At 40.3% G+C, this 26,895-nt stretch overlaps 1 protein-coding gene across 4 annotated transcripts in view; it reads left to right on the top strand.

The window, feature by feature from the left end:
- The window catches only part of Chm (lysine acetyltransferase chameau), a 41,244-nt gene extending 15,926 nt beyond the window's left edge, over positions 1–25,318 (top strand). Inside the window, exons 10-13 of one of the 4 annotated variants that reach the window (XM_070310069.1) lie at positions 11,672–11,765; positions 17,880–18,026; positions 19,584–19,690; positions 21,411–25,318. In XM_070310069.1, coding sequence (XP_070166170.1) covers positions 11,672–11,765; positions 17,880–18,026; positions 19,584–19,690; positions 21,411–21,533 — 471 coding nt within the window. In that variant the 3' untranslated portion in view covers positions 21,534–25,318. Of the gene's footprint in view, positions 1–11,335; positions 11,491–11,671; positions 11,766–17,879; positions 18,027–19,583; positions 19,691–21,410 lie in introns of those variants that run through there. The other 3 variants (XM_070310070.1, XR_011448067.1, XR_011448068.1) reach the window with 3 other exon arrangements.
- Positions 25,319–26,895: the final 1,577 nt, after the last annotated feature.

The following is a 26,895-nucleotide window of genomic DNA, read 5'->3' as shown; positions in this document are numbered from 1 at the left end:
TGAGTTACATATTGATACGATAACAATACGAGCAAAATTCTGCGGTATAGTTCTAATCGTATATATGTGTGTGACGTGTAATCATCCGTGAATTGAGCGCCCGCACATCTCGATAGTGGATGGTGCGATTGATTCGTCTGCAAAATTAACGGACTCCGAAATGCGTCAATGATCGATCATTATCGATCGATTCGTCGGTGGGTTTCATCAAGCTCTAACATAATCTCGTCTCCAGCTGGCGTAAATCCACAAAATTTCCACGAATGATTAATATTCATGCATACATTTTCCGAACGTTATAAAATGAAAAAACAAAATTTGAAAAATTTACAAGAGAAACATACAAGAAATCTAAGGGAGATTCATAGAACAGAAAGAATAAGACACATAAAAAAGATTCATCGATAAAATTTATGATAATGAAAATGTTGAATTAAATTGCATTAACATGTAATGTTCATACTCGAAGATATTCGCCGGTATAAAATGTTATCACTTGTTTTTTTAGCCTCTTCTTTCCTTTGCGCAGCGATTAATTTGAGTAGACGATTATTCGGGAATCTATCTTTAGTCACTCGACTTTTGAATGTCATCAAATTATTGTGAAACTTGCGAAAGTTCCGAGGGCACACACACACACACACACAATTTAGAATATTATTTCGTAGCGAATTGTGAACGAACTTTGTAGAGTTTTCTCTATTATTTATGGACCGTATCGAATCGATGGCCGACGTCTGCAAGATGTCTTAAAAGAAACAAGAAGAAACTGCATAAATGCACAAGATACATCAACACTTGTTTCAGTCGCTAATCGCAAATTATCGCAAATCGTGTTTCTACTCTTTGTGCTCTTTTTCCATTCGCATAACTTACGATAGGACGAAAAAACGAACCGCAGTCTGCTTTAGCACAGCACGAAAAAGAAAAGAGAGAAACGAAACGGCAGTAAGTAATAGATCCCTCCGATTCTGCAGACTGGACAAAGGAGAGAGAACAGTCAGGTAATAACTGTTCAGCTTCAGATGGGCGAAAGCGCGCGACGAATAAGCCGAAGCCTTAGTCGACCCGCCGTTTTTTTTTTTTTTTCGAAATATCTACGGCAGGGTCGCCCGCTGGGACGAAGCCCATTGTCTGCCTATACCCAGAAATGAAAATTCCAGAACGGTTTCGTACGCATCTTCGAATCACTGGGTTTCGTCGTAAAATTTCCCTCTGAGAATGAATAGAATTTGTCATGTTAATCCTTTACATATATGCAAGGTAGTAACTTCCCGTTCTCTCTCCTTCCCTCCATCTCCCCCCCCCCCTCTTTCTCTCTCTCTCTCTCTCTCTCGTTCTCTCGTTTTTATCTTTTTATTGCTAAATTATATCTATATAATATATTTTCTCTGTGTGATTATATAAAAAGTACGAATTAATTCATGTTTCTTTCAATGTCTCTCATCAAATTAATTGGGCTCTAATGGGCTTAGGAAGCCACATGCTAGATATTTATTCTACACGGTATCCTTGCTCGACTAACGAGCATGGGGCAATGTGCTAATGTAGAACGTGATGAAAGAACGATCTCTGATTTGACGAAGAAGGGATTGTCGATTCACGAGAGAAGGAAAGAAAAAGAAAAATCCTCGGTACGCAACGATGCAGCAATAACTCGTAAACGTGCAATTTGAAGGGAAAACATGCGATAAGACTTTGCGTATATACCCCGTGTATTAACAGGAACGCTTTGTTCGGCGTAAAGAAAGCGGAGGAGGAAACTCGGTGCATCTAAATATAGAAGTGACTGTCGCGAGGAGTTACAGTCGGCCATTAAGTCACGTTCACACGCAATTTCGCCGCATTTTCAATAGCTTGAATTTTTATCAATTCTTTATTGAATATATTACACACGACGGAGTAATTTTGAGAGGAAAAGAGACCATAGGTTTCTCTTTCGTTGATTGAAAATGTAATTTTTTTTTTTTTTTTTTTTTTTTTTTTCCCCATAGGGAAGACTCTTCTAATCGTATAGCCAGTATTTCGATAGCGTTACAATATTATATTATAAAAACTTTTATTTTATCCTTGATCTTTTTCACGACGTTCGCACGCGCAATTTCAGCGGCAAATATCCGGTAACGTCGACGATAGGCTACGATCGTTCAGGAGAATGTTCGATGAATTTTTTATCTGCCGTTCCACTCGACCGAGTGTATTTTAATTTCATCGGCTGTTGCTGCTGCTGCTGCTGCTACGAGAGAGTCCGGCCACGCGTATTCAAGTTTCGTCTATTGCGATGCATTCGTCGTCTTGCAAACAAAAACAAAAAAAAAGAAGAAGAAGAAGAAGAAGAAGAAGATTCTAGAACACGCCGAGTCGTATAAAAAAGTTACGAAGGAGAAAAAGAAAATCGAGCCGATGCTCGGGAGTTAATTTCCATTTACGCCCACCGGAGTCCACCTCGTAAATATCCCTTGGCCATCGAAGCGGAAATTTATGCCGTCTGCGTTTAAGCCGATTCCGCGACCGGTCACTCCAAACCCGATGACAGAATGGCGGCATTTCCCGCGCCACCGTAGATAAGTGTCTAGAAAAATTCCCGTTCATCGTTACAGGTCGCTGTGCAAAATTCGTCTTACACAATTCATAAACATCCCCTACAACAATACGAGGGCGCACTATCTCACGCGAGGTAAAGGGCAAGAAGGCGAAAGAGGGAGGGAATGTTGAGAGGTTGGAGACGTTATTTATTGTATTCTCTGCGGGTGAAGTTCGAGAAAAGTTTGCGGATCAGGAATAATAAAGAAGGAAAGAAGAGGCGGAAAGCAACATTGTGAAAAACAATGTTGCCGTGGAACAAAGAGCTTCGTGAATGTAAAATTTAACGCATTCATTAAAATTATTCAATATTTTTCTTATACATTAGGTGTACAACTTTGCTTCCGTCGTTTTCCTATAGATGGCTTTAGCGGTAAGTAGTGGTCGAAATAAATAGATCATAGACGTCATGCGATAAACTTGGGCATCTGTCCACATAACCCCATAGAAACATTAGTCGATTTGTGTCTGCGTCATAAAGTTATTCTCGATTGAAAATGTCAGTTTACGAGCCAAATTCTCGTCATTTGCGGGAGGTTTTAATTTTCTGCTTCAATATGAAGAAATCTGCGGCTGAGGCTCATCGAATGCTCTCAAATACTTATGATGAAACCGCTATTAGTGAAAGAACGTGTCGTGAGTGGTTTCAACGCTTCAAGAACGGTGATTTTCACGTCCAAGACCGGCATAGCGGTGGAAGAGAGAAGGTTTTCGAAGATGCAGAATTGGAGGCATTACTTAATGAAGACTCGAGTCAAAGTCAAAAAGAATTGGCACGATCATTGGGAGTGACTCAACAAGCAATTTCAAAACGTATAACCAGTTTTTTACAATAAAGCCTCGAATTTCGGAAAAAAACGGCTAAAGCAAAGTTGTACATCTAATATATATATATTAAAATTAAACATTTAGAGAAATCATGTACCCCGAAATATGATCCAGAGTCTCCAAAGTACTCGTGCTGCTTCTCCACTTAGAGATGCGCAAGGGCTAGAATTCTGATTAATTGCCTCTCGTCCAGGGACATCGGGGCGTCTCTCAAAGAGGTACTTGTAAAACGATCGTTAGAGACAAGGATAGAGGCGGTCCAGTTGGGACGAGACGCGAATCTCGCCCGCGGTCGGACACAATTATTTGATTCGCCTTATCCGCGAACGTTCGCTCTCTCTCTCTCTCTCTCTCTCTCTCACTCGCAGACGTTCGTTCACCTACGCACCTCGGCGAATAACACACAAACATCATCGTCGTCGTCGTCGTCGTCGCCGCGACGTGTTTATGAGTAAGACGAGAAAGAGGGAGAGAGGTAGAGACAAAGGAGAGATATACGTATGTACGATGGACAGATGCCCGCCTGCTGCTGACCCGCGTTCCAATGGTTCTCCACTCGTTCCCTCTCTTCTTCTCTCTGTCTCTTTCGCTTTCCGCTCTGCATGTTGCACGTGTGCGTGCGCGCTTTATGGCACTCAGAAAAGGATACTGACCGATTGGAAGCCTTTTACGATCGTCGCCACGCCATGGCGAATGTCTCCTTTCTGCATTCCGAGATGATGCGACGCGAGACGACGCATCGGCCGGAAAGATGATTCGCTCGCATGCGCCCTCGGACCCTAACTTCACCGGCCATTCGGATCGAAAAAGCCAAGTTTCGCTCCTTGTGTTCTCCTCTGCGATATTGTAGTCGCATCTACGACGTGGACGAGCAACGAAGATGACCCGTCCAAGTTTGCAATTTAAAGCAAGATCGACTTGGCAACTGGCAGTATCTCGTAACATCCAAACGGACTTCTTTCTCTAGGAACCAAGTACATTGCTCGTTTATATAAAATGATATGAAATAAATTACGAGATAGATAACGGAGTTGTAGGGAGGATTGTCGCGTATCCATTCTGAGACTGTGAGATTCGCAGAAATGGCGAATTCGCGTCATTGCACCTTTAACGACGATAACGAGCTGTCTGTCTGCCCTTTCTCATTGATCGAAAGAGGACACTCGCTATTAAATTTGACGCCCACTCGCTATCACACTCGCGAGGAACTGTAAATTGTATATGGGTGAGCAACTGAATTGGAATACCGTTGCTCGCACAATGAGACGACGGTTCTTCATCGTGACGTTTTGCGCTGCTGGAAAGTTTAACGTGTGGGTCTTTTGCGTCGCGATTTAAAAATCAATCGTCGATCAATGAGAAAGTCCACCTCGCGTTAGAGCAACAATGGGAGCTTTCACGAGCTTACACAAATTATCGCATTCTCTCGCATGTGTTGATTCGGAATCGTATAGACTTCCATTTCTCTCTCTCTCTCTCTCTCTCTCTCTCTCTCTCTCTCTCTCTTTTAGCCATCTCTCATCTTTGTGTTTCTAATTAACTTTTTTTGAAATATCTTCAGTTTTTTTCTTCTTCTCCGTTCTTAATCTTCACACTACGCGTCTCCTCGTTTCTCTTTCTTCTTCTGTTATCGTCGAAATTAGCTCGTCACACGGTACAATTTGCGCGATCACGGATACGGGTTTGCGCGCCGTAGATCTTTGATGAAACTATTTGAACCTCTCGTTAGATTAGCTAATCGACGAACGCTTGTGTGTGTATGTGTGCGTGTGTGTATGTACATGTAAGGTTCCAATGGCGCAGATGGTGCGGATCGCGGTCGTCGAGAAACGTACAACTACGTATATCGTTAGGCGATCATTGATCTGTTTTATTCCTCTCTCGCACAGTGGGCCGTGGCTGCGGCTCGCGATCGTTACTCTATGCGCCACCTTGCCGCGTTCCAGAGATGAAGGGAGACGAAAGATAGAGAGAAAGAGAGAGAGAGAGACAAATGTCGGTATCGATTCCGGCGAACTATATATCCGCGAAAGAAGCTGTACCTCGCCTTCTCGGGCGAGAGGACTGCACTTTCCTCCTACGCCAGGACAACCCACGATGCCGCCGTGATTATTGACGCACGAGTCAGGATTTCGCGCGGAGAGTCCTTGAAGCATGCATACTGCGAGCAAAATGGAAAGCGCGTGTTCGCAAATGTATATAGAAAATTCGATCGGGATTATGTGTATCGTAATGCGATTAATATAACGAGGAATTAGTCGAGTAAAACGAGTAACGAGAATGTAGGGTTAGAATAGGGTTGCACGAGACCCAAGACAAGACAATATTCGCAAAAATATTGTATCGGTCTTGAAAATTTTAATCTTGTCTTGGTCTTGAGAGGATTTTTGTATCAAAGATCTTGTCTCGTCTTGTCTTGCCTTGATTTTTATTAACAGTTTTTATTTAACACTAAATTATTTGTCAGCTTGATAAAAGACAGAAAATAGTAAGTATATCTGATTTCTTCCGTTATCCGAAGCGCCGAGCACGATTTTCGTTTGTTCTTCACCGCGTATGCTCACGTCTCGATTGTGCAGACGCGGTCTAAAAACGAAAACCAAACTCTTCCGCTGAACATGCAAACATTTCCGAAAGTGATAATGAAAGTTCGGAAGTAAGTGCCGTTAAACAATGCGCATAGAAAACTTATTTTAAGTATGAAACAAGAAACAATGAAAAAATCGGCGTACGTTTATTATGTCAAAAAGAAAATGTGACTAAAGAAATAAAAATGAAAAATAGTAACACTATTGGATTAAAAAAACATTTGGAGAAAGATCATAAAAAAGCATATGAAGATTTATTTGGATTAAAAGCGATGAAAAATAAAATATTGTCAGAAAAACGAAAAAGCGATAGATATACATATTTTTAAACGTAAGTATTGAAATTAAACTTTATAAATTAAGTAATATAAAGTAATTAATTTGCGCTATTTTTACGTCACATTAAAGTGCGTAATGATAATGATGCGCAGACTCTTTAAATTTAAATTTTTTAAAGTTTTTAAATTTATAAATGTTTTTATTTACTAACAATAAATAAAATTTTTTGTCTTTCTCGCCTCTATTTCCATATTAATTAAAATCTCCGTTCAGAGATCGGGAACAATTAGATAACTTTTTTCAAAAACCAAGACTTCTTGATAAGATCAAGAATCTTGATAATTTGTTTTGGTATTGTCTTGATAATTAATTTAAAATCTTGTCTTGATCTTGTCTCGAATTTCAAGATGTTATATTTATACATACTAATTGAAAAGTGATCCTCGAATCCTTATACTTAGCTATAAATATACCTGAAATAGCGCGCGCATATAGAGAACCATATGGAGAATCTAGATTCGCGATTCACATTCCAAAGACGACGGTATGTCGAAGGATTGTCTTGCACCGACGATCGCATTTGCCGATTAAAATTTCTCGAGCTCTCGGATACCGGGAATTGAAATCTCGCCCGTTCGTCATCCACGATCGATTTCGTACAAAGTGCTGCCAAAGTGCTTCGTCGCCTCTATGCCTTTTGTTATAAGGGGCGACCGACGACGGTGGGAGAGAGATCGCGCGACAGCAAGAAAGAAAGAAAGAGAAAGGAAAAGTGTGTGGCCTCTATCGCAGTGTCAGTGGGGATAGCGAGACGGCCCTGAGAGCAGCGCAGAGATTACCAAGCCCAAGGACGTCGCGGGCCCCAGATTCTCTCTCTCTCTCTCTCTCTACTTTATTTCTTTTTTTTTTGTTCTTTTTCTCCCCCCCCCCCCCTTTTCTTGACCATCTATGCTTTCCATTCTGCGAGACTCGCGAAGCGATTTTTTTATCCACAATCATAGAGACCAATATGATTCCCTTTCTTATTTAGTCTCGTAACAGTGAACTTGATTAAAATTAAGATCTCGTTTAATTGCAATAAAAACAATTAAAAGTATTGGATGTAATGTTTTCTGGAAAAATTGCAAACTTTGTATAATAATTGAATTTTCGACGTTTTTATCGAGGACGATGATTTCACGACACCTTGTATATTTTATATCTCTTGTAGGAATGACGGGGAGGGGAGGGGGAATGGAGGGGTCGGAGGACGGACCCTCGGCTTTTAAGAACTGGCACGCTGACTCATTTTCATAGCCGTCGATTTGTCTCACTAATTCCACTGACCGTCACAAATGGTCACATTCCCATATACTTAAATCCCTGGTCTTGAACTCCGGTACGTCCAACACAGACGCTGTTGTTAAAATATCGATACTTTCCGAATATCGTTTCGTCAAAGTATCCAAAGAATACTCGGATGTAGAAATTCTCCGTATTCTCCGCCCTTAGATCCTTCTAACGGTTGGTCTCCCCTCCGGGGTAGACGGGTTCCTCGGACGGGTTGCTCTCTTGGGGCCCAAACTTCCCCTTTCTTTTCCCGCCATCTCTACACGCCTATCTTCTCCTTTCTCTCTCTCTCTCTCTCTCTCTCTCTCTCTCTCTCTCTCTCTCTTTATATCTATCTCCTACATATATTTCTATCTCTCCTCTCTTCTTCGCCAAGTTAACGCGCCGATACGTACACGTGGGCCGACGTTACGCGTACACGCACACAACGAACGCGATTCGTGTCCTTCGGACCGTTGCTGGCTCGGCAGTTAGCAACAGTACGGCCGCCACACGGCCGGAAATACCGGGTGTCCAAATATTATGTCTGTTCGAAGCGCTACGGATTCGCGGGGCACGAGCGAGCGCTACAGGAGAAGAACATCGTTATCTGCGCGGCGTAAAAAAAAAAAAAAAATTAAAATTAACCGATCTATATTAATTCTCTTTTCACGAGTGCGCTTCATCCTCCCCCTCTCGTTTTTCGCAATTTTTCACGAATCTCCTTTATACGCGGAGAGAGAAGGCTGTGCGCCAGGTGCACGATGAGCCTTGATTTTTCAGAGAACCCGCACGTTGAACACGTCGCTCGAACGCGAATTTATTTTCGAGAAATATCTGCGATTCCATGATATATCCATCCTTTCTCTCTCTCTTTTTCTCTATCTCCTCTCACTTACAGCGATATCCTCAAACGTGCCGTGGATTCTTGCGGTACTTGACGAAAAATGATAGTTCGCGGAACGTTAGTCGTCATTCTTCGCCCGAGAGATTAAAGTCCCTTTGTTGAACAGTGAACATCGATGAAATAGAGAGATAAAGAGATTTTAATCTTGATTTCTTGTTCGCCGAACCGAACGGTTGAATCCATCGAACGATCGCAATATCTGTCACGATATTTGTGAAAAATGCATTAGACACAATCGACATTTTTCGTGCGTTTACAATGTATGTACTGGGTGTCATCGCGGCGCGATGTGTTTCCTCTCGGCCCATCAGTCGAAATTAACGGTTGAGTGACGCATATTCACATCCGATTCTTCCTTCGCTCTTGATACCGTAAAGTGTAAATTTTTTTTCGAGGCCAGGAACCCCCCCTCCTTCCCTCCACCTCTCAGATATCAACTCGCATAACAAACGGAAAAAAAAAAAAAAAAAAAAACAGGATTATACAAAATCATTAAAAGATAATTAATTAATTAATTTTGAGAACTCGCATATATGTGAGATAGTCGATGATTTAATAACGTCCTACATACATTTATTTTGCAAACACGATAAAGTAAGATCTCGGATTCGCGAAGAGTTCAAGCACGAAATAGTATGTGACATACATATGTATATATATCTATATATTTTTTAGCGAATTTCTTAAAAGTTCGACTTAATGTCACTTTCACAATAAACGATTAGCTCAAAGTCGATACCGGCGTAATCCCCGGAAAGGGATTTATCTAATCTGCGAGCGCACGGCCCGATGTGCAAGCACCGCCCATCGTGATCAGCGGTTAAAAATACAAAAATTCTCGCTTTTTACAAATCAAAAATAAATAGAGCCTGGCTTTCTCTATTTTCGAATGTGACTTTCGGAATATATTGCGCGGCTGTCTTTCCTCTTCCAGGCGTGACTCTTTTACGATGATCTCCGCGAACTCTCTCCCAGTTATGACGCCAAAATATTGATACGGTCTCTTAAGAGGAACGTCCCAGGTGGTTCGCGATGATCCCTGATTAATTTTTCGAGCTATTCGTGACGAATAGGAAGAATCAATAATACATATCTGTCATATATGTATATATTATATATATATATATATATATATATATATATATATTACACAATTTATTTTACATAGCGATAATACGTAGCGTCACCTGCCCTTAGCTTCTTCATTACGAAAGTATGGTGGATGTCAACCACCATCGCATTAACGTTACAATTTCGCGGACTGTGTATCTGGTGCGCTTGATGACGATGAACGGAATATCATCGATCGCGCATTTTTAATTGAATTAACGCGCGTTTATATAAGCTCCACTTCCACGAAGCATGCTAAATGGAGTACAATCTTATCTCGCTAATGTCGAAATTCATGCAGAGTTTGCGACATTAGCTTTGTTTTGTTCCTCGTAACGATAATCGATATTTTGTAAGATTTTCCGAGAGAAGAGCGATCCCCCCAATCATCGATAATAAAGTACATTCAGTATAATCGTAACTAAATATATGTACGAACCAGAGTTGGGAACATTAATTTATAAAAGTAACTCGTTACCGTTACCGTTACTTTCTCTGAAAAGTAACTCGTTAACGTTACTCGTTACCGATTTTAAAAAGTAACTCGTTACCGTTACCGTTACTTTCTCTGAAAAGTAACTCGTTAACGTTACTCGTTACCGATTTTAAAAAGTAACTCGTTACCGTTACCGTTACTTTCTCTGAAAAGTAACTCGTTAACGTTACTCGTTACCGATTTTAAAAAGTAACTCGTTACCGTTACCGTTACTTTCTCTGAAAAGTAACTCGTTAACGTTACTCGTTACCGATTTTAAAAAGTAACTCGTTACCGTTACCGTTACTTTCTCTGAAAAGTAACTCGTTAACGTTACTCGTTACTGATTTTAAAAAGTAACTCGTTACCGTTACCGTTACTCAAAAACTAACGAATCGTTACTATTTCCGTTACTTTGTTTATAATATATTAATTCGATACTATATAATATATTAATATTAAATTAGTATATTATAATTAATACTAATATAATACATGAATTCTTAATATTAATATAGAAATACCAAGTTTACATTTTTATATACTTCTCTATTAATTTATAATATATATAAACCATAAACTATATAATAATATAAATTGTTGATTAATAATATTAAGTGTACAACTTTGCTCCCGCCGTTTTTTTTCCGAAATTCGAGGCTTTATTGTAAAAAACTGGTTATACATTTTGAAATTGCTTGTTGAGTCACTCCCAATGATCGTGCCAATTCTTTTTGACTTTGACTCGAGTCTTCATTAAGTAATGCCTCCAATTCTGCATCTTCGAAAACCTTCTCTCTTCCACCGCTATGCCGGTCTTCGACGTGAAAATCACCGTTCTTGAAGCGTTGGAACCACTCACGACACGTTCTTTCACTAATAGCGGCTTCACCATAAGTATTTGAGAGCATTCAATGAGCCTTAGCCGCAGATTTCTTCATATTGAGGCAGAAAATTAAAACCTCCCGCAAATGACGAGAATTTGGCTCGTAAACTGACATTTTCAATCGAGAATAACTTTATGACGCAGACACAAATCGACTAATGTTTCTATGGGGTTATGTTGACAGATGCCCAAGTTTATCGCATGACATCTATGATCTATTTATTTCGACCACTACTTACCGCTAAAGCCATCTATAGGAAAACGGCGGAAGCAAAGTTGTACACCTAATATAAATTCTTAATCTCTTAAGGTAAATCACAATCTTTCCTTTAGCAAATAAATTTTACCAAAATATTTTATATATTTTTAAGAGAAGTTGATGCTCGACGATATCATCCTTTAGATGACATCTTTGCGGCTTTAATATAAGGAGATGATTGATTGGCTACGGCATTCTTATCGCGCGTAACGCGTTGACGCGTTCTATGTTCCAGAGCCATTGATCAAAAACAAAGTAACGATAAAAGTAACTGTTAAAATCGTTACTCGTTAGTAAAAAAATGTAACGGCGTTACCGTTACCGACAACGAGAAGTAACAAATTCGTTACCCAAAAAAAAAAAAAAAAAAGTAATGTAACGATAACGGCGTTACTTCCCAACCCTGGTACGAACGCATGCAATGACCGGATTCCTCTTTCCATTTCAGGAGAAGAACTCTTTCCTGAATTACAACGTGTCCTGCATCCTGACGCTACCGCCTTATCAGAGACAGGGCTACGGCCGGCTCCTCATCGATTTTAGTAAGTACAATATATAATATAGGTGTATATGCGACATTTTCTACTCGCTCTCTCGTTCAATCTTGGCTCGGTCCAAAGTAAGGACGGCAATGACGTCATCCTTCCGCCCGTCGAAATCGAAAGGATAACCGAATTTGGAATAGGAGACCTCGAGCGCGGTACACCTCCGCGATTTCGCGACGAAGGTGATGATGACGACGACGACGACGATGAGGAAAAGCCTCGCGTCTCGGGATGCGTCCCAATCGTCGACGATACGATCGTTCTTGGCCGTTGAACTGCCGGAAGACCGTATAAAAAGCCTCGCGCGACACGTTAACGCGAAGTCTCCCGGATCGTTGAAGAAGGGGGAAAAAAAAAAAACCAGATTTGCTCACCCGTCGCGAAAACCGTACTCCAACTGACAAATGAGCGATCTTGACAATCTTGTATCTAAATTTACCATGCGGATATTTTTAGCATTTGCGTTACCCTCTTATTTCTTTCAACTACTTGGGTGTATCATTCTCGGGTGTTTGAGATCGCGATCGATTTTCTCGCAAGCTGCGAAATCGCGTCTCTCTCTCTCTCTCTCTCTTTCCTCCCCTCATCCTCTCGTGCCAATTTCTCGCCCACGATACGCACGACATACACGCGCGCGCAAACACATGCGCGCGACGTCCGCACTCGTGACGGCGCGAAGCGTAGCGTTGATAATTAAACGCGGGGCTTTTTGCCGTGACGTCATTTTCATTGATGCTGCATCGCGGCGCTACTACAACGTAGGTAGTAGTACGGGGTAAAAGGGAGAGGGATGAGCAGGAGGAAAAGCGAACAGGGGAAATGGTGGTGGTGGTGGTGGTGGTGGTGGTGGTGCGTCGGGAGGTTGGTTGGTTGATTGGTTGGTCGAGGGTCGATGTACCGTGTGCCGTCGTCGTGGTGTGTCGGTCGGTCGACCGGGGGATGATGCTTTCACAGTCCCGCCGGCTTTTCCGCGAGCGAGACGCTTTCCTCTCTTCCCTCCCCTCCCTCCCTCCCTCCCTTTATCCATCCTTCTGCATCCAGTGTCGGTTGCTATAGACTTCGCCGCCGGCTGTATTTCGACTGTACAAGGCCGGCCCTATTACGAGTTCCGCGCGCCCCTATTTTGCGCGCGGAATTTTGTCGAAAGTTTCACTCAAGTCGATGTAATTTGATAACATTTATTTTTCCGCAGTACCCACGCCGCGTAAAATGCATATGAAGTTCGAGTTGCTCGAATTATAAAAATTGTAAAACTCATAACGATAGCTTCGAGTTTTCTTCGAATAATTTTGCGGAAAGAGTTTTTTTTTTTTTTTTCTTATTTTATTTTTCCTTATACATATTTATTACTATACCATTATCATTATCTCTTTACCAATTATCTCGAATTATTAATCAATTGGCGTGTCGCTACGTATAGCATTAATATATGATTTCATATTGCAATAGAATATTTTTTATAAAAAAAAAAAAAGAAGAAGAAAGAAAAAAAAGATCCGATCCCGCGCGCCCGGGGAGCGCGTCGCTATAAAACTCTTCAAGTACCGGAAGAGCGAGCGTATCGATATCGTTGTACATGGTGGTGCGTCGCGGATGGCGACGGCGGCGGTGGTTGGTGATGGCGTAGCGTAGATCGGAGGAGAGCGAAGTGGTCTGCGGAAAGTGCGACGCCCGGCGTCTCGCCGCATCGATCGACCCCCGCCCCCACCCCCCCCCCCCCGAACGGCCGCCGATGCTGCCGACGTCGACGTCGACGTCGACGTCGCGTTGCGTGCACGCTGCGTGCAGACACGCCGTGCTGGCCACACGCGGCGTACGCACACCACGTACGCGCTTCCTGTCTCACGCACCCGATCGCGCATCCTCCTCTCCTGGGCAAACCGCACTCTCTCCGCGCACCTTGATCTCTCTACGCTAGGCTCTCCCGTACCTGCCTGCCCAGCCCTGTTCCGCCGCGTCCCCCTTCCTACTCCCTCCTCCCCTGCAGGGCGCCCGAAGGGCTCGGAATCGTATGACCTCTCGTGACCTCGCTCCACTATCCCTACGTAGGATTGGCAGGGTCACCGACGCCCTTTCCCTACGTCCAGTTACGACGGCTAGGGGAGGAAAGGGATGGGGGGTTCGGGGGGGATCGGGACGGAGGGGTTACCGCCGCAACATTGCTGCGACTGGGCAGGGTCGGCGTGCAGCATCTCTCGCCTTCGTCAGGGCGAAGGGCGGATACACGTCGCGTCTCGCCGCCAGACGAACGGACTCTGTGTTTTTTTCTTCTTCTTCTTCTTCTTCTTTTTCTTCGTTTGTTAAGACTGCCGCGCGACAACTCGAAGACAAATCGTCCACATCATCGAAAGAAATTACAAGTTGAATTTGTCCCCTAACTGCAACATAGAATGAATACATGTTGCGGAATCGGGACGAATGGGTCCCGTGACCTAACTCTTTCCCTTCACCCTGAAAATAACAAATTTATAGTTAAAAGTGAATCTTTAGTGGCGAACGGAGAGAAATATTTTAAAGAGAAACGAAATGAAAATTATATCGATTAAAAATATGAAGAAAAATATCAATAAAATTTTTTTAATAAAAAAAATATATTTCTTTAAAGAAAAAAAATTATATATATATATATATATTTTTTTTTAATTGAACTTGTTAATAATAATATTATAGGATCTCTGCTTAGTTTTTTTGGAGCCGATTTTGTTAAGAGTTAAAATGACGTTATTAACGTTATTGCACAGCATCCTGATTTTTGCTTTGACCACTTGCTCCGTTAAGCTTCGCCGAAGACAAATATCCTCGACAAGTCGTAAATCTTCTTTGTCAGTGATTCCGACGAACTGTTCTCAACGGTACCCAATTTCGCCTCATTGGCCCCTGCACCCTTCGTCGAGCCGAGCCTGCCCGAGACCGGGACGTTCCCTTCCCTCCCCGGCGCCCTTTCCTCCGTCATGCCGATCCATCTTCCCTTCTCCCACTTCGCGACAGTCACCGTTTTCCTCTTTCTCGAATTTCCACCGACGAATTCCCTCCCCTTCGTCGATTCTCTTTACCCCCTTCCGCCCCACCCTTTCCCGGCAGGCCGATCCCGAAAGTCTGCAAACTGAACGGACGCGTAATGAATGCGTTCAGCCCTCCCAAAGTAATCAGTGGTGAGAAGGAGAAATGGCGGGGGAGGCGGTGAATACCCGCGGAGCGTCTACGAGAAATGGCAGTCTGTGGAGGAGTAGAGAGAGGAGAGAGAGAGAGAGAGAGAGAGCAAGGTAGAAGTGTCCTCTCTGCCAATGGAGATGCACAGTCCGCGAAAGTGAAGGAGATGGTGCGGCATATGAAACATAAGAGAGAGAGAGAGAGAGAGAGAGAGAGAGAAACGGCATGCGGTCGTTGAACCCTTCGCCGACCGGGAACACCCTGGAACGAAAACGGGAACGGGGAACGGGGGAGGATCTCCCGGTGTCCCGGTGCGGGTATATTCGCGAGGACACGTCTCTTCGCCTGCCGTCCTTGTTCGTGACGGGGATGAAAAGGGCGAGGCTTCTCTCTTTTTCTTTTCGCGGAAAGCGCGATTACACGCGCGGGGGAACGTCGAATGCGAGATGACCGCGAGATCGGATGCATAATAGATGCACGTAGACGGATAAGCCCTGGAGCTTATTTGGGGTGAGGAATTAAAACTCCTTGCAAAACACTCGGTGCAAAGTAGTTATACGCGGTATATCGTTTTTCGCGTATAGTACAAAATGAAAGGGACACCGAAATCTTTTCTTTCCTATTCTCTCTAATTACAGGAAAATAAAATTTTTATTTTCGAAAAACAATTGTGGATAAAGTATGATCCCGGATTACGATTCATCGAACAATAAATTAAATAAATCAAATATATTCTCTGTCTCTTTCTCTCCGTCGACCAATATTGTGTGCCGGTAATCTCTTAACACTTAATTAGCTCGTATACTCTTTGATATATTAGCCGCGCGAAAACGGCGCATTGAGAACTTTAAATAAACGTCTTCTGGATGACGAGATTTCATTGGCGAAAGACGGCAGGGAGAGAGTACTTTGCTAATGAAGGAGCTTTTGAACTTGCCGGCGTAATTTCGGATATGCGACGGCGATATATGTATATATATCCTCGCGAATCCATCCGTGGTCGTCCACGACACCGGTACGTAGCAGAATCGGTTATACATAATACGAAGTGTAGTTATATGGAATCCATTAAATCTCATCCCCGGCATTATCCGTCGCGAGATTGACTTTTACGTATTTCAGCCTCGAGTCCTACGCGGATCAGTCTCTCATTTCTCGCCCATACAGCACTGCAGCTTGCAACAACATTGCTGCAACATTGTAATATTGCATATTGCAGTTTAATGTTGCAGAAATATTGCAAAGACATTATTTTACAATATAACTTTAGCAATGTTACAGCAACATTCCGAAAATATTACAAAAAAAGTATTCAATAATCGCTAGTTCATTCGTTTACCACTATGCGGCGCATGTTGCGCTATCTATTCCGCATTTAGTTTTTAGTCATGATGATTATATAAAATTTACAAAGAGCGGCTAGTAAGATTAAAAAGATATAATAACTATTTTTGTTAATTTAAGTCGTATGATATGACCCCAATACAGGGGCTCAGACATTGGACTAAGAATTCTTTTAATAGTTTCCATTCTTATATCAAATCAAAAATTTGATAATAATTTTCTAATATGCAAGATACTACAGATTTTAATAAATAAATTTTGAGATTATATAAAGACAAGAGAGATGTGAAAAAACTCGTATGCGTAAATTCACCACAATCATTTTGCATCCGGATATCTGAATATTTCGGATACAAAGAAATTGTGAATTTATACAATTGCAAATTGAGTTTTTTCTTATTTCTCTTAGATATTCTCTGTCACTGAAGGAAGTCGAATGTGTAACTAAAAATTTACATTTTATAATTTCATTATTATTATAATACTTAAAATCTATATACACGCTAGATCCTGACTCTTATAGGCCTAATTTCTTATTATTTTTTTTCATATGTTAAGGATATTATATCGATAAATATACATAAAGCATTATTGCATATATATTATATTGCTATGTTGCTGCAATATTATATTGCAATATTTCTGTAGGCGGACGTTTTACTGTTGCTGCAATATCATAACAACGTTGCAGCAACATTTCGCAATGTTTCTGCAATGTTGCAATCTTGCAGAAAAATGTTGCTGCAATGTTATTGCAATCTTGCGGTGCTGTATGGGCGGTAACTCGTGTCACTCACCGACGATCTCTATCCCTCTCTCCCCCCTTCATGGTAGGAAGATGGATAATTTTTCAGATTCGTATCGCGCAAACACATTGTCGTATGTATGATGAGAATCGCCAGTCTATTATAAATTGCTCGGGGAATCTTTGAAATTTTTTTTACCGATCAAGATCCGAATTAAAATTCCGTCCGCTCTTGGATTTCGTCGGCTCGCTTATCGATTGCACTTAAACGCACGCGGCTCGCGTTATTGATCTCCCCCATTCGCTCCCCGAGTTGCGGTAGATCTGGATCTGGCATTTAAGTCGTACCCCTCCCCCATCCTTGAAAACGGGTTTTTAACCGGTCCATCGGATAATTCCATTGACGTAGACGGATGCGCGCAACGGATGATTTCGCCGATTCACCGGGCAAACGGGCCGCACGAAAGGCCTCGTGGTACCCCACCCTTCTTTCCCGCTTGTTCTTCTCCCCCTCATCTGTCTATATATTTTTCTCTAATGCTTCGCCGTAGAATATTTCGAGCAAACGAGGCGGAACGGACGTTCAACCGGGAGCGGATGGGTCCGTTCCTCTGTCGGATCCGGTCAGCCACTTGTCTGCGCTCGAATTAAAGTGTATAATAGGATTTTGTTATCCGATTATGCGCACATACATCGTAGAAAGTTCACAGAAATCTTTCCGTTTCAATCGGTTGTAATTTGAAAATTGTAATATTGTCATTTATTAAGACTTTTTTTTTGCGTAGTTTTCCAAGTAATTTTATAAATCAACGAAATCGAACCGCGTTCTGCGGATACAAATAAAAATTGTATTTTCCGATCCGCTTGAGCAGGTTACTTGCTGACGAGGGTCGAGAAGAAGATCGGTTCGCCGGAGAAGCCGCTATCGGATCTAGGTCTGATCTCGTACCGCAGCTACTGGAAGGACGTGCTGTTACAGTATCTCTGCAATTTCGGCGGCAAGGAAATCTCTGTCAAAGGTAAGTGAAGTCGTCGTCAGTCCGGCGAACTTTTGACACCCCGGGACGCGCTGCTTAAATATTCATGCGCGAAATTAAAGCGCGCTAATGCGACAGACTCGCAGACCTAACTCTTTGAACCGCTAATGCAATGCTCGGTTTTTGAAAGCCGTATAACTTTTCCTCGGTGAAAAAATTTAATTCCCCGCCAGATGGGATCTTCAAAAACATCTCGATAGTGTGTTAGATTTATGAAAGATTTTTTCCGACTCGCGCTATTTTTTTCTGCTCCATACAATCAGAATTTATTCCTTCACGATAGGATTTATGTACACGAGACACATACGCATATAGTAATCTATCCTCGATCGATGTTGTAGACTCTATTTTAGATTTTATGTCTCCAGAGAGAGAGAGAGAGAGAGAAGGAAATCATCGGCGGGGGATTTACATCGCATTGTTATTGATCTGATGGTCAAGTTTTCCCAACGTGTAACTGGTTTTAGCTATTGAATAATTGTATCCATAAGAGCAGGATAAACCGCCCTACTCCCTGTCGAGAACCGCAGCAGATTATATATGATTTATCATTTTTGCATTTTCGCAACTGCTATTCTACAGAGAGACCTTCATTTAAATTTATTATCGTTTTTATCGGAACCGATCGAGTTAAATTGATTCAATATTAAACGAATCTCGAGATACAATAAATATAATATATAATATACAGGGTTGGGAAGTAACGCGTTATTTGTAACGTCGTTACCGTTACAGTTACTTTTTTTCGGTAACGATCGTTACTTTTTTCTGTTTGTAACGGTAACGGTAACGAATTAGCCGTTACTTTTATCGTTATTTTTTGATTCTTCGTTATCTTATATCTATTCAATAGATGTATTTTTTGAAAAATATTTTGTAGCCTTCATAGGCTGCATTCTGATAATCACTGCCAGTACTGAAAATCTATAGTAACGTAAATTATAGATTTTACAATATTGACAGTGAATATTGGGATACACTCTTAATAATATCAATATTTCTCTTATCAATATTTAAAAACAATGTTTGATTAAAATATTTGATAAATCAGTAACGAGTAACGGTAACGAGTTACTTTTTACAAAAAGTAACGATAACGGTAACGCGTTACTTTTATAGAGTAACGTTCCCAACCCTGATAATATATATATATTTAACGAGAGATTTTAAAATTTGAAGCGAATTTGCGGCGATAATTAAAGAGGCTAATGAAAGAAAAGAATATCTCTCTTCCAAATATGTAGATTTTTTTACACTTTAATGATATTTATTCTTGTTGCTTCATCCACGAAAGATATCAATCGGTAATAAATTTACTATGTTTTATTCATCGCGTATTTTGCCGTTAGTCTCGTCATTTTATTAATCTTACTTAGTCTTAGTCACGAGAAACAAGTTTCTCGTATAAGATTGGGATATTATGACCCATCGAGGCGCTTTCCCCTCCACATTAATTCTCAATTCCAACGAGGATCGCGGAAAAAGACTACGTTATTGACTGATACGAGAGACAAGCTCGATAATTCTTCTTTCGCACAGACATCAGCAAGGAAATGGCCATCGACTCGTATGACATTGTCAGCACTTTGCAGGCCCTTGGTATGATGAAGTACTGGAAGGGCAAGCATATCATTCTGAAGAAACAGGTAGGCGCTCTTTTGTTATTGTAACCTGTCATGCATATATGTATATGTATAAAGTTCCCCTTCGTTTCACGAGAGCGTAGCGTTTATTCTTTTTCGCGAACGCGCTTGTCACCACGTAGGGTTTATCACAATTTGCAATACTTAAACATAACAATGTCGAGAATCGCCTCAAACACGTCATTCGTAAATCTAGAAAATTTACGTTAATACATGATTTACATACGAGATAAATGCATATACAGGATGTCCCATTTTAAAAGTTCCACCCTCATAACTTTTCAGGATCAATGCTTAAAGGAAAACGACACCGATAAAAATTGTAGGGAACAAAGGAGGTTATCTAATAGTGACCTTGGATTTGACATTAAAGGTCATTTTCAAGGTCATTTGAAGGTCAACTTTCGTTTTTAAAATGGAATCCCCTATTTTTCATTTCATATTCTTGTAGCTTATCTCGAGAGCTTTCCAAAACACTATAATAAAGTATTTTTTCGTTAAGTCCTTTTTGAGTTATTTTATATTTTAATCTGACATATTTTGATATAAAAAAGAAAATAATTCGTAAAATATTCAGTTTTCGATAATCTTACCGTAATACTTTTATGTACAGAATAATGAGACAAATCAATTAGTATAAAAAATAATTGTTTTTAAGAAAATTATTTACAATGTATTTTTTTAAACGTTTTTTTTTTTTTTTTTTTTTTTTTTTTTTTTGCACTAATTGATTTGTCTCATTATTCTGTACATAAAAGTATTACGGTAAAATTATCGAAAACTAAATATTTTACGAGATATTTTATTTTTTATATCAAAATATGTCAGATTAAAATATAAAATAACTTAAAAAGTACTTAATAAAAAAATACTTCATTATAGTGTTTTGGAAAGCTCTCGAGATAAGCTAACAAGAATATATGAGGAAAAATAGGGGATTCCATTTAAAAAACGGAAGTTGACATTTAAATGACCTTTAATGTCAAATCCAAGGTCACTATTAGATAGCCCCCTTTGCTCCCTACAACTTTTATCGGAGTCGTTTTCCTTCAAACGTTGATCCTGAAAAGTTAGGAAGGAGGGTGGAACTTTTAAAATGGGACATCCTGTATAGACAATAATATAAAAAAATTTAAATAATATACAAAGAACGTAATATATATTTTTTAATGTTTTATATATATGGCCAGTTCATCAATTGCATATAGTTTTAATGCTAGAATTTTATTTTTGCGTCAATAAATACATTTTAGTAGAATAACATCAACGCTGAAAATTCCACGCGTTATCTATAAATATAATCAGTTTGATGACAGAGTTTTGCAGGAATTTTATCCCGTATCTTTCCTTCTCCTATAACAGACCGTAAAGGCAGACAAAGAGAAATAGATGTCTCGTCGGTATAATAAAAAGAAAAAATATCTCTTGCACGCAGACCACGGCTTCCTCACGATTATCAGGCGGCTTATCCGATTAACATGATTATGACGTAACGAGGATGATCCGATTTCGTGATCGTTCGTTTCGAGCGAGCAGTATTTCCGATATGGTCTTCGACCATATTGCGAGGCTAATTATCATTCGGTTAATTCGACCATCGTGTTCCATCCTTCGCCATCGGTATTACAACCGTCCCTCGTCGATTTCATCGAAACGCTGGGCGGAAGCTGTCGCGTCGCCCGGAGCGGTTGCCGCGATAAAAGGATCGTTGAAATAATTTCAGGACGTGATCGACGACTACAAGGACAGGGTGAAAAGACGGGGCCCCGTCTACAAAGAGATCGATCCGGAGTGTCTGAAATGGAACCCCTTCCAGCCACCCAAGACACCCTCCGCCTCGAACTAAGACCCGCCAGAAGCTTGGAAGTGCGCCACCTTCTCTTCCCCCTTCCGTTCCCCTCTTCGTAGGATAACTTGGAACGACACGGTCGATCCTGCCGTCGTCCCCCCTTGTCGTTGACGTCGTCGTCGTCGTATTCAACCGCGTTCTCGATCTTCTCGCGACGTAGGGAAGCCACATAAGCCGACACGGACAGATTTCACACCCATAACACTCGGTAAGAGCCGCGAAGATCCTTCTAGGAACTCCCTCGTTTCGAAGCACGCCAAGAAACGACGGGTGAGTATCACATTCTATCGACGATACCGTTGAAGCTCGCCTCGCGAAAGAGAAAGAGAATATTTGTCCGCAATTTAAGAGTGTCGATTACACTACGATGTTGATGTTGTAAGCACGAGTCGTTGATCGTAAAAGAAAGAAGAGGAAGAAGAAAGTCTGATATAATAATTAGCGAACGGAAAGTTTTAAATGCGTTAGAAAATGAACGCGCCGAAGAAAGAATTTCTTCTTCTATCGTTGGAATGAAGGTGGGCATGCGCGAAAACTGCAGCATTTTGTATAGCGCCTCTATTGCATCTGTCTATCTTCGTTGACATTTCAATTTTATATCATTTTCACGACATATTGTTAATAATTTTGCACTATTGTGTAAATCCCAATCTAGTATGTTGCGTGACAGAGTTTTTATTTAAGAATCTCATTGTAAAAAATCTATATTTTAGTATAAAACTTTAAATACGCCTGAGATATAATTTTTCAATTAATGTAGAGTATGTGAATCATGTGCAACGCGAAAGATTCGCTCTCGGGTGTATAGATATGAATATCGAATGAATATGTAAATAGCGGATTGAATTTAAGCTGCGCGCATCGATCTATAATATATGGTATATTTATTTGGATAGTGACGAAATGTGAAAATACAATATTGCTCGGTAGAATCGCCAGTGGAAACACATCGGTTACATCATAAAGGCGAGTTCGCCCTTAAGGGGGGAAACCTGTGTAACGGTGGGTATTTTTAAGGATTTTTTTCCCGTAAGTTCCTTTTTTTTTTTTTTAGCTCGCGTTATTAACATCCCAAAATATATTTGAACTACTTTTTGTGAAATTTTCGTTAAAAAATATTAATATTTATACTTTATAGCTACAATAGCCCACGTGAGCCGTCTAAAAAAAAAAAGAAAAAAAAACTTAAAATATAACACAAGTTTCAGTTGCAGATATGGATTTAAAAAAATAATTTGTTACAAAATGGCGGACTTTGGAAGAAAAAAGTTAAAAAATCAGTGAGATATTGATCTCTGTAATATGACAAAAAAAAAAAATGCAATCGAAAATTCCATACGTGCAACTGAAGCTATTATCTCATATTTTAAGAAGATACTTTTTTTCAGAGCTTTCATTACCCCGCTACGCTATTGGCTATTGTAGCTATAAATATTAATATTTTTTAACGAAAATTCGAAAAAAAAAAAACAATTATTTACCAGAACAAGATTCTTAAAATAGCCACCGTTACACTAGTTTCCACCCCTCAAATGATATCCTATGTACGCGAGCAAGAGATATCCCTGAACCGGCGACGATAAGCCGCCGCTCCTTCGCTGCCGCGTCGATGCTGCGCCGAGAGTTCGTTGGTGCATCGACCTTGGCATCTCCCTCATTGGCGCAACCTCGTTGGTGCAGTAAGTTGCATAACGGCGGAGCCGCGCGTTATAACGCGCCGGTGGCGCATCGATCAGATTGCGTCGAATGCGCCGGACCGGGTGAAGCACCCGGGAAAAAATTCCCGGTCGCGAACGAAGCACGTGTCGCGAAAAGAGATCATGGACAAAACGTATACATGTTGCTGGAAAAAAGAAGGAAGGAGATAATACATATTTTCTGCGTTGAGAGATCTCGGCTTCGCGAATTCTATGCATGACGACGTCATGGATTCAACGTGTACGATCCCTCCCGGTAGAGAATAATTTCTCATAGATTGTGCGATTCTCAAGCTTCTGCCGTTTCTGAATGTCAAGCGGTTTCTTGTTCAATTACTCGTCGTTAAATTTTCTTTGTAACTGAGAATGTCAATGTGGAAACGAGGGAGCGAGCGGGAGAAATTTTCTCGTTTAGTATTCGTACCCTGGGGAATAATTTCGCCGTTAAAATACATTCGGCTATACTGCATCGCGGCCGCAAGACGTAGACACGAGAGATACATTATTGATCGGTCTACCAAGGTACATGCTTGGCTGCAGAACAGAGAGAGAATGAGAGAGCAAGAAAGAGAGAAAGGAAGATGTGCCAACGATGCAGAGGCCTCGACGACAACATGGAGCAACGTGAAAATAACTTAAAAAGTATCGATTCAAGGTCAAACTTCAATTTAAATATGTTTTGTGCCTCCGGACATGATGATACCAGCTGCCAGCGATTTGGATGGTCAAACATGGTCAGCGGCTGGAATGAAATTCTGATAAGCCCTCTCGGACACTTTTGGAAATCGTCGCGAGGAATAATCGTTGATTGCGAATTATTAAGAAATCATTTAGGCTACATTGAGAGGAAAAGAGATTTTTTTTTTTTTCTATTCTTTCTATTTATTACTACTATTTTTTAATGCACGAGATCTCTTTATCGCGCGATACACGCAACGCAATTTCGATCCATCTTGCAACGAGACGCGCCGATTCAAAAATTAATACTTTCCAGAACTGTCGAAACTCTTGTAACTTGTTTGCTTTGTACGCGGTGCACTTTAACCCGCCCTATAACGTCCAACTTTCCAATCTGTATACTGATCGTTCCGGCCCGAGCCATACTGGCGTAGACAATGCGTAGAGTAGCTCGCAAACTTGCGAAGTGTCAAACTATCGAAAACATCGCGAGAAACTCGCGAGCGGGGCAACGTGTATCTCTCTAAACGTAAAGCGAATGCTGAAAGTATGTATCGTTTGACAGAGATTGAAAATCCGACCATAAACATTGCTTTCGCGAATCTCTACACGCAATTTCACAATAAATATAACATTAATCGGAATCATCTCTACAAACGGATCAATTCGTCGAATCGTCGTTGATAATTAATATTTTCGCAAAGAATGTTTACTTTTGCTCGATCTGCTTCTATTAACCCCCTCGAGACTAATCGTGTGATCAACATATTTTTCTACCCGATGATCTATACATCGTTCGGCCCGCATACGTGTGTTGCGATGATTTATCTTTAAATTACGAACGAGTTTGGTATGCGTGACAGTTAGATAATAATCAAGACCTCGTTCGACGGTCGGGGGTTAATGCAAGAGATTTGAATGTTATATATTTGATTGTATATAAAATATGAATATATTGAATCGATGAATGTAAACGCGTGTGCGATGCGTATATCTTTTTGTAATCGTTGTTGTATCATCGCCGCGTATCATCAGATTTTATCGTGATATATGCAATAAAGTGCAACATGAATCTATCAACCCGTATCCATTTCCGATATGTTCGTCACCTTCGATGAATCGAGATATATTTTTTTCTCATTTTTTATATTTTTCTGTATAATTATTAACAATTAAACGATAATATATATTTCAATAATTCGATACATAATTAGTATCGAAAATGATGCTCCCGATTGACGTTTAAGGTATTGATGCGGCGATGGTGAGTCTTTCTGTGTACCATATTTTGTATCAAGAGACAAAATTGTGTCTCACCTAAAAATGTATTGTGCAAAGAATCGTGTGTATATTGCGTCAATTAAAAATAAAAATTACGATATATATTGTATATATATTTATTACACAAGAGATAGATATTTTTTTAATGTAACATTTTTATAGGCGCCATAAAATTATATGTGTATACCAATGAAAGCGATAGAATTAATCAGAAGTAAAAGAATTTCATGTAAAGAAAACTTGATTGCTAATCTATGGCAATCAAAGATGTCTCGACCGTCATAACAAAAAAAAATTATTTATGCCAAAGTATTTTTTATTGATTAATATATACACCAATCAATATGTAAATATCTAAAAATGAAGAAAATGGATAGAATGCTGTTTTGACAGAATGTTGATACAGTTTTTGGCGACAAATCGCGCCTCGCAAACTGTATCATCCACTAATACAGTGACCGAAGACCGAAGCCTCATCCGAGTCATCATTCAGATAGAAATTTTCGTGATATTCGCGTTTTATAAGCTTCGATGACAGCAATTAATTCTCTCTAATCGGTTCGATAAAAGTGTGAGATAAGGATTCCTTAATACGTAATTTTAATCTCTCTAACAAGGGGAAGGCACGGATTGGGAAATTCAGTTTGGGATCAGCCTTCGCGTGGTGGTAGTGTACCCTTAGGGTGTAAATATATTAAAATCATAGGACGCGCTATCCAGCCAATTCCGAGAAAAAGCGTCTTAAAGTTTTCCAAGTTGCTTATACATAAGAAAGTTTTCTCACCTGTCAAGCGGCCGTCTGGCTGAGGCGGTAGCGTGTCCGACTCGCATGCCCGTCGTCGCAGGTTCGATCCTTATAACTTAATTTTTTTTTCTTTTTTTTTCGTCCGAATAATCATCCAATAAATATCTTTTTACTTCTAATTAAAAATTTATTCATTTACAAGTTATTTTATTGAAAAAAATAGAAATTTTTAACATTTGTCTTTAAATACCTCGAGTTGTCGAGGCATTTTCTGTTTTTCATGTTTCTACGATAATTATCATTCTGGTTTTTGTAAACCATCAAAATTTGAATAAAACTAACAGCATTGAAAGCACTTTTAATTGTGTATATCTTTTGTATTAGGTATATCTTTTATATTGAAAAATCGTATAAATATTTACAAATAAAAATATATCAGAAAAGTAATGTAACAATTTGTAAAAATTTTGTGGATGAATAAAAAGAAAATTAAAAAGAGTGTTTAAAGACAAATGTTAAAACTCTTCGAGATGACACTATGTGCTGAGCAATATTACAATCTTTGTAAAAACCACAGTATCCGCGTAATCTCTCGCATAGAACGATATTAGCGTGCAATTAGCATGCGAACATGCGAGACTCGGGACGCGCAATAAGGGTGTGAAGCGAAATTCCTCCACGGGTATTAACCCCGCCGGGTTACGTTCGATTCCGTTCGGTCGATATACGAGGTACCCCCTTTTTAGCGCTCGTTAAAGCACTCATTAAGCCCGCTCGATTGACTTGTAATTCCACTTAAATTTCTCTCGAAGCAGAAGATATTCCTTCCTCGGGATTATAACTCATATGCGAGAGTGCAGACCGGTACATTTTCTTTCTTTCTTTCTATTTTTTTTTTTTCTTGTTTGCCTCCTTTCTTTTTTCTCTCCTCGCTCATTCTCCTTTCTCATGAATATGC

Source organism: Polyergus mexicanus, unplaced genomic scaffold (assembly GCF_030449975.1).
Source record: "Polyergus mexicanus isolate NDT 795.1 unplaced genomic scaffold, iyPolMexi1.0 SCAF_17, whole genome shotgun sequence".
NCBI classification, from domain to species: Eukaryota; Metazoa; Arthropoda; class Insecta; order Hymenoptera; family Formicidae; genus Polyergus; species Polyergus mexicanus.
Note: the sequence above shows the minus strand (reverse complement) of the source record. Positions and strands in the feature narration are given on the sequence as shown.